General features: G+C 57.1%; 1 protein-coding gene across 1 annotated transcript; it reads right to left on the bottom strand.

Annotated features, from left to right (window-relative positions):
* Window positions 1–7,339: 7,339 nt before the first annotated feature.
* Window positions 7,340–7,723, bottom strand: LOC139993081 (uncharacterized). Its single transcript, XM_072014495.1, has one exon. The coding sequence runs from the start codon at window positions 7,721–7,723 to the stop codon at window positions 7,340–7,342; it is 384 nt and encodes a 127-aa protein (XP_071870596.1).
* Between the last annotated feature and the right edge of the window lie 1,361 nt (window positions 7,724–9,084).

Here is a 9,084-nt window from a genome sequence, read left to right as displayed (position 1 = left end):
GCTGGACAGAACTCCAGCGTGTGCTGTGCCGTGTCCTCCTCTTCCCCGCAGTGGTGACAGGTGGACGTCACCTCCCGCCCGATCTTCAGCAGGTACTCACCGAAGACCCCGTGTCCGGCGAGCATCTATGTCGTCCTGAAGGTGAGCGGAACCCCGCCTTGATCTCTCCAAGCCTCCCAATTGGGAAGCACGGCGCGGACGGCTCGGTGTGGCCGCCTGGCGTCCTCCTCCATCAGCTGGGAGCGCCACCGCTCCCAGATCTCCAGCTTTGCCTCTTCCCGGACGTTCGAGGCCGAGAGGCCGTCCAGCGACAGCGCCGCCGTCGAAGGCGGTGCCCTCAGGTGTTCATACACCCGACAGAGCTCAAGGGCCCGCAGCTCAAACGGGGGGGACGCCGCCAGCACTGTCGCCGACTCGTAGGATATTGTTCGATATCCTCTGGCTATTCGGATAGCGATCGTCCTTTGCAGTCTCCTCACCAGGGTACGACTGCGACGGTTGGCCATCAGATCTTGGGCCCACACCGGTGCCCCATAGAGGACCCGGGACCGGATCACTCCCTCGTAGAGTCGGCGGACTCCCGACCCTGCTCCGCCTATATTCGGAAGAAGGCCGCACAAGGCGTTGGCTGCGGCCGTCACCCTCGGGACCAGGAGCTCGAAATGTGGTCCGAACGTCCACCGACTGTCGATGGTGAGGCCCAGGTACCTCATACGACACTTCACCGGCACCGCTTCGCCATTTATGGCCACGGACAAACCATCGGGAGGGGATCCCCTGCGGTGGCGGTCGAAGAACCATAGGGCCTCCGACTTGGCCGGCGACACGCTCAATCACAGTCGCTGAATAGCGTGCACCGCGCATGCCACAGCGTCTTCCGTGAGAATCACGGTCTCACTCCACCACCGTCCCCCGGCTAGCACCAAGGTATCGTCGGCGTAACAAACCAAGCCCGTGCCCGGGGGCATCGGGCATCGAAGGACGGAGTCGTAGGCCGTGATCCACAAGATCGGTCCTAACACCGAACCCTGCGGGACGCCGCGCTCCACACGTCTTCTCTCTTCCCCGTTCCTCCCAGTGAAGGTGATCCACCTATCGTTCAGGTAGGCTCCGATGACCTCAACCAGGTACGCCGGCACCTCGAAGTATCGCAGAGCCTCCATTATCCTCGCCCAGGGGATAGAGTTGAAGGCGTTGCTGACGTCCAGGGAGACCGCTACCGCCGTTCCGTAGCGGGAAACCATGTCCTCCGCCATGCTCCTCACCCGCTTCACAGCATCCACCGTGGAGCGACCCCGGCGAAAGCCGTACTGACTGTCGTGCCATCCGGGAACCCGCCCCGAGATATGGGCCTCCAAACGGGCGGCGATCACCCTCTCGAGGAGCTTCCCGATCTCGTCCAGCAGGCATATCGGCCTGTACGCCGACGGCGATTCCGGCGGACGACCCTCCTTTCGCAGCAGGACCAATCTCGCCGTCCGCCACATCTGCGGGTAGATGCCCTCCCTCAGGCATCGGGTAAACAGATGCCGCACGCGAGGGGCCACCACCTCCATCGTCTCCGCCCAGACTCGGCCCGGAACTCCGTCCGGACCCGGTGCCACGTCCCGGGACGCCATCTTCTTAGTCGCCGCGAGAAGCTCCTCCTGAGTGACCTGTAGCTCCTCGCTCCGCTCCGTCGACGTCGTCGCCGCCGTTGCTGTTGACGACGTCTCGCCCCCGCCGGAGGAGAGGGACGATCCCGACCGCCCCGCGTCGCTGTCCTGACGCGGAAACAGCGTCCCGATGACCTTGGCCAGCAGTACCGGATCCATGTTGGCGGTCAGCGGGGGGGCCGCGGGTCGCAACTTCCTCGTTACCACCTTGTACGGCCGCCCCCACGGGTCTGACTCAACCGCCTCGATCAGCTCCTTCCAAGACCGAGCCTTCGCGATCTTGATCTCCCGCTGCAGAGTTCGTCTCGCCTCTCTGTAGACCCCGTAGCAGCGGGAGATCTCCTCCTCGTCGCGCGTCCTTCTACGGCGACGGGCCCTCAGAAATCTTCTGCGTGCCTGTACGCAGCTCGCCCGCAACTCCGCGATCTCCGGCGTCCACCAGTGAACGCAGCGGTTGCGTCCACCGCCCGGGACGGTGCGCGGCATCGAGGCGTCGCACGCCGCGCTCATGTATCCTTGGAGGATCTCCGCCTCCTCGTCGACGCTGCCCAGACTGGTCGTCCCTTGGGCGTCCCAGCTCCACGCCGAGGCGATGGCTGCCGCCCGCAACATCTCCCTGTCCCGCTCCTTCAGGCGCCATCTGGGTGGTTGTGGGCCGGAGCGGCTCGCACCACCTCGGGCGACTTGGTTGTTATTTTCGTCCACGTCCTCCGAGACCACCTCCATAAATATGTAGAGGTGATCGGACAAGGTCTCGACTCCCTCGGCCACTCTCCAGTCACGGATCCTCGGGTACAGCTCCGAGGTGGCCCACGTGATGTCGACCACGGAGGACCCCCTCCACGCCACGCAGGTGCTCGCCATACCCTTGTTTACCAGCAGGAGTCCGAGTCCCGCAGCCCATTCTGTCAGCCATCTTCCTCTGGCGTTCGTCGCGGAGTTCCCCCACTGCGTCGAGTGAGCATTGAAGTCCCCGAGGACCAGCACCTGGCGGGGAAAGCACCTTTTGACGCATTCACCGACATCGTCCAGAAAGTCCCCGAACGCGGCCAGGCCGCTGTTGGGGGAGACGTAGACCGCCACCACCGCTATTCCTGCCCATTCGACCGCGACGTAGCCGCTGCCACGGTCAAGCAGGACGCCAAAGGCGCCCAGGGTCGGCGTCCAAGTTACGGCCGTCAGTCCGTCCAAATCCCCGATCCAGTTGGGAGCGTCAGGGACGCGATACGGCTCGGCCACTGTCGCGAGGGCGACCTCTCCCTCCCGGATAGTCTGGAGGAGCAGGTCATGCGCCCTTCTCGATCTGCCCAAGTTGCATTGGAGGAGACGGTTAAAATCACTCAATCACCTCCATGGCCTCCTCCCGGCCATCTACCGCTGGATGTTCGACGGTGCTCCCCTCTTGCGTTACCTCCGCGGTCGGTTCGCGGATCGGTGGCTTCCTCTTAGTTCTCGGCGGAGCACATGCCGCCCCGCACATCCTGTGGTTGGCTGGCGCCCCCAGCGACTCGCACAACGGGCACTTGGGCGCGGAGGCGGGACACCCCCTGGCACGATGCCCGCCACCGCTACACCTGTAGCACAGATGCCCGCGATCCACGTTGGACGTGCAGGTTACCCGCACGTGCCCCAGCTCCAGGCATTTAAAACACTGCAAGGGTCTCTTCGGGATAGCCGTGACCCTCGCCGTGGACCAGCCCAGAGCTACTTTCCCGTCCCGGGCTAATTTCCGGGCTCCAGCCACTGGGCACCTTACCCATGCAGTCCCAAAGCCGTATCTGGTGGTGCGGATCTCTCCGACCTGCACCTCCGCACTGCCGCATCCCGCCGCTGAGGCCAGCGCCTGCCGCAGCTCCTCCTTAGCGACCGAGATGTCTATCCCGGCCACCCTCAACTCCGCCGTCCTGTTCGGGGCCGCTACTCTCACCGCGGCCGGGTCCAGCACCTCGGCCAGACGCGTCGCCAATCGCGACGCCTTTCCTCTGTCTCTGTCGCCGGGGAGCCGGATAATTATACCCCCGGTCATCGATTTCCTCATTCCGAGGGACTCGACGCCGATCTCCGCAAGCGGGACCTTCTGTCGCGCCCTCGCGAGAACATCGGCGTACGAAGTCTTAACCCCCTCGTTGATAGTCAACGTCACCGCGGACGTACGCGGTGCGCGGGGGAGCCCGGCCGTTTTTGTCGCCTGCGCCGTTCCTTTTTTAGTCACTAGTGCGGCGCCCGTCTTCCGTGCGCCCATTAGTCGTGACGAAGGAGCAGCAGGCATTCCCTCTTTTTTCTCCTCCTTCCTTGCGGCCCTTTTCTTCCGCTGCCGTCTTTCCACCACCCTCCATTCGCCACCCTCCTGCTCCCTCGGGAGCATTGTGGCTTGGGTGACGCGTGGGACAGCGGGTTGGTCCGCCTTACGCTGAGGTTTGGGGCTGCGCGGTCTTCGGCCCCCGAACCGTTCCTCGATGGCCCTCATGATGGAGGGACCGAGTTCGTCCATCTTTTTCTCTAGGGCGTCCAGACGCGCGCCTTCTTGTTTCCCCTCCCGCGGAGGGTGGCCGGGCTCAATAGCCCGACCGTTGCACCGCGGGCACTCGTGGGTGCGAGCGGCCAGCCTCGTTATCTCTTTACGCAAGGCCGCGTTTTCCTCCTCCAACGCGGTCAGCCTTGCTTCCGCGAGCCTGGCGGCCGTGGAGCTACCGCTGTGGACCACCTCAGCCCTCTGCAGGTTAAGCTCCCTCCATGCGGCGGCGACGTAGGTCGCCGCGTCCTTTAGGTCCTTGATGCTTGCTCCCTTCAGGTTCGACGATACCGCCGCCACCCGCAAGATCTTAGACACCTGCCTGGTGAACTCGGCGCTCACGTCGGCCGCCGAGCTCATCCGTATGTCCAGCGCCAAATCCACAGAAATCTCCGGGGTCAGCGTCATAATGCGCCTTCTCTTCCCCCCGGAGACGGTCGATCCCAGGGATGACCGCGACGCGAAAGAGGCGACCGAATCCCCGTCATCGGACCTCATCCGCGCTCGTAGCTCCCTTACCGGCGCGAGGCCCGTTACCGCGGCCGGTATGAGGAAGACGCCGTCCGCCCCGCCCGTGGTTCTCCGCGATGCTCTTGTCATTCTTCTCGGAGGTTCCTTGTGAATCTCCGTACTACTACATCCCGCCTCACCAGACGTGAAAACACATCCGGGGGCTTGGCGGTCCACCCCCGAACGGCCGTGGTCGTGAGATGACGACGCAGGTGAGCCCACTTGACTACCCACCGCTGCGCCGGTATTGGGGTATCCCTCCCCTGCACCGTAAACCGTTTTTCTTTTGTGGTCGCAATCCATAGTAAAATGTAATTTGTTGTCGCCGCGGTCATCAACAAAGCCCGTCCTGGTGCCACTCACTCTTTCGCACCCTGCCCCGGTCAAAGCCGGTGCAGGGTGTCGGGGAGCCCCACAAGAAGGTGAGGTGAGTGGTCTTGACAGGCATGGGCCCACCAACTTCTCCGAAACTCTCCGCATTGGATCGGCAAAATTGACGGGCGCCAGAGGCACCGACCAGCTGCCACCCGACTGTAAGAGAGCATCAGATCTATCGGGGTTTCCCGGGACGTGGTCCTACGGCCCGAAAACCCATGCCCGCCTCATGCTCCCCACACTCCTCTTTGCTGGAATAATATCCGCGCAAATAAATATTACACCACTAAAAGGAAACTCTGTATTCATAGAAAACATAAGAAAAGAATATTTGTATAGCGATACTGCCAATATTATTGTAGGATTAGACACTAGCGACATACACGAGTAAATAAGCACGATAGAATTACATAAATCGACAATAAACTCACGCGCAATCAGCAAAGAATACACTGAAGAGTTAGACGGATTACAAAATCGTATCAATAACCTGAAACAACTCGCAAAACACTTGAAAACGTTAATACACACCCGAAGCAAACGAGGTTTACTTAACATCAACATAGGTTCCGTATCGAAAAGTCTATTCGGAACTCTCGACGATGACGATCTTACACTCATAAACGAAAACATGGACAAACTATTCGATGACAACAATAAAATCAAGACTGTAATAGCTAATCAGACAGCACTTATTAGGAAAATTGTAAACTCGGAAAACCTAAACCACCTAGAGAAATCATATAACGATGTATTAAAACAACAACAGCAGGCAAATATCGATAGATTTATGCTTAAAATGATTATGAAACTCGACACCGCGATGCAAACTTTACACTTCCAGTTAGACGAAATACTTAACGTCATAATATTAGGCAAACAGGGAATAATTAGCCCACAAATACTCGACCCCGATGAATTTATAGAAAACTACGCCAAAGCGATAGGCAGCCAGACGTACAACACCGCGATCTCTGCCAAAACCGAACATTTTCAGTTTATACTCGACATCAGTGATCTTAAAATCTTCACAATAGGTGAAAAAATATTCTTTAAAATCATAGTACCTTTAGTCTCTAACACGGAATGGAATATATTACAGGTATATCCTATCCCGAGTAAGAGAAATGGAGTATTTTTGGCTCCAGTAGTCGAACATTAGATATATTTAATTTCAGGACTTTCATTTATGAACACTGATATCGAATATCTCGACAAACTTTGTAAAGAACGAGCCGGAACCACTATATGCAAACAAACAATACCAATCCATGACAGAAACTCGAGAACCGATTGTCACAGCGAAATAATAAACTTCAAACCTCATATCGAACATTGCCAAATAACTGTGTTTAAGATTGAAGACATTAGTTAGCTTTATACCGCTCAGAACTAGCAACAGCTACATTGCGATACCGGCAAACCCGATAGAAATAGACACAATTTGCCAAACGAAACACACCTTGCGAAAACTTGACAAGCCCTCCATCATAAGAGCTAACACTTCCTGCGATATATTGTACAAAGATGAACACATGCGTATAGGCAAGACAAAAAACGAAGGCAAATACGAAATCAAAACTAAAACCCTAGCGCTCAAAACAAACGATAACTTTACTCATCTGTTAGACAAACTCGAACGAGCACCAAAGGTAATAGATAATTTACTAGGCTATAAGACCACGATCGATAAAATAGGCGACGAGATAAAAACTCTTAATTTCGAACATAGAATCAAAAGTATACAGTATTGGGGGCTAACCACGCTCCAGATATTAGGGTACATAGCATTAAGCATGCTAGGTATATACGGATTAAACAAGATAGGAGTATTCAAATGCATCAAAAAATGTATACCGAATAGTTTATGTATTAATTTATTTTGCTGCCGAAATGACACCGTAATCAACAGCCACAATGCTACATCCCCACTAAGCGCGCCGGTCGCAACATATAACATTTTTTTTTTTTTCGTGGGGAAATCCTCATGGACGCCTGGCCGCCCTCTGGGGGGCGGCGGATAGTGTCAAACTCTTACCGACTAAAACCCCACGGTGGTCTTCATGACGCTTGTCAGGAGTGTCCCGGTTCCTTTCTTTAGATTTGCTACCGCAACACTCCTTTGTCGTTTCCTCCCTTTGTTGTTGTGGGAAGTCTCCTGGTTGAGGTTGGCAGTAAGGGAGGGGGACCACTCCCCCCCTAGTGCTGTGCATTCCCTGGGCTGTCGTGCGAATCTGAGGAGTAGCCCAGACTCTCCTCAGTTTGACGGCTCCTTCGCCGCGCTCTTCTATGACGGCGGTAGTGGTGGTGCCGCAGTCGCACGGCGTCGTATCGGTTCTCTTCGGCGAACCACTCTGACGCGGTCGCCTCTCTTCTCCCTGTTCTTCTGCGCCCGCTCATTCACTAGCATTACTTGCTCGCAGTAGTTGCGGACGGCGGCTAACTCCTGTTGGCCCCTCGTCATGGCCTCTATGATCGCTTCAGGGCCTAGCCTATCGCCGATGGTGAGGCGTAGTACGCGGCGCGGTTCTTCCCACGCTGGGCAGCGCTCCAGTGTGTGTTGTGCCGTATCTTCCTCCTCTTGGCAGTGGTGACAGATGGACGTCACCTCTCTTTGAATTTTTAGCAGGTACTTCCCGAACACGCCGTGGCCGGTGAGTACTTGCGTCATCCTGAATGTGAGTGGGACTTCTCCGCAGTCCTTCCAGGCCTCCTAGTTGGGAAGTATGGCGCGGACGGCTCGGTGCGGCCGTGTGGTGTCTCCTCCAGCAATTGGGAGCGCCACCTTTCCCATAACCTTCGCTTTGCCTCCCTCCGGACGTCTTGGACCGGCCGGTCACAGTGGGTGGGCTGCGTTCCCCAGATCCCTCAGGTGGTCGTACACCTGTTGGAGTGCGAGGGCTTGCAGTTCGAACGGAGGTGACGCAGCTAGCACGAATGCCGACGCATGGGATATCGTTCTATACCCCCTCGCTATGCGGATAGCGGTCGTCCTGTGTAGCCTCCGCAGCAAGGCCAGGCTGCGGCGGTTGGCCATTAGATCTCCGGCCCATATGGGAGACCCGTAGAGGACACGCGATCGAATCACTCCCTCATATAGGCGGCGCGCTCCGGTTCCCGCTCCTCTGATGTTCGGCAGTAAACCGCACAGGGCGTTGGATGCTGCCGTCACTTTCGGGACCAGTAGATCGAAATGTGGACCGAACGTCCATCCGCTGTCTATGGTGAGACCCAGATACCTCATCTGGGATCTCACCGAGACTTCCTCTCCGTCAACGTCCACGCAGAGTTCAGGAGGGGGGCTCCTCTAGTGCGATGGTCGAAGAACCCCAGTGCCTCTGACTTGACACGTTCAGGCCCAGTCTCCGGATGGCGCGCACTGCGCATGCCACAGCGGTCTCCGCGAGTCTGTGTCTCGTACCACCTGCGACTCCCGGCCAGGACCAAGGTGTCGTCTGCATAGCACACCATGTCCGTGCCCGGTGGCATGGGACATCAGAGGACTGAGTCATATGCCGTGATCCACAGAATGGGTCTCAATACCGAGCCCTGCGGGACCCCACACTCGTCCGGTCTCTTTTCCTCTCCGTTCCTACCGGGGTACGCGATCCATCGATCGTTGAGGTACGACCGGATGAGGCGTACTAAGTACGGCGGTACCCTGAAACGCTCTAGCGCCTCCATTATCCCGTCGCAGGGTATGGTATTGAAGGCGTTTGTGACGTCCAGGGAGACCGCTAGCGCCACTCCACCATCTTACACTGCCAACTTACCAACCTTAACAGAGATAACCACAGCTACACTTGCCGATGGCACAGCTTTATTAGCATCCCACTCAGACCCGATAATTGCCTCTTCAACTCTCCAGCGAGGCCTCGACTCTATAGAAGAATGGTTCCACAAATAGCGCTTCAAAATAAATGAAAATAAATCCAGTCATATAACTTTCGCACTTCGAAAACAATCCTGCCCACTGGTGACCATAAATAATATTTCAATACCAAGCAAAGATTCAGTCAGATATCTGGGCAT

Source organism: Bombus fervidus, chromosome 12, assembly GCF_041682495.2.
Source record: "Bombus fervidus isolate BK054 chromosome 12, iyBomFerv1, whole genome shotgun sequence".
Classification (NCBI taxonomy): Eukaryota; Metazoa; Arthropoda; class Insecta; order Hymenoptera; family Apidae; genus Bombus; species Bombus fervidus.
This window is presented reverse-complemented; position numbering and strand designations above follow the sequence as displayed.

Excerpts from the sequence above, each read along its gene's own strand:
- LOC139993081 (XM_072014495.1), bottom strand. The coding sequence starts at position 7,723 with ATGACGCAAGTACTCACCGGCCACGGCGTGTTCGGGAAGTACCTGCTA.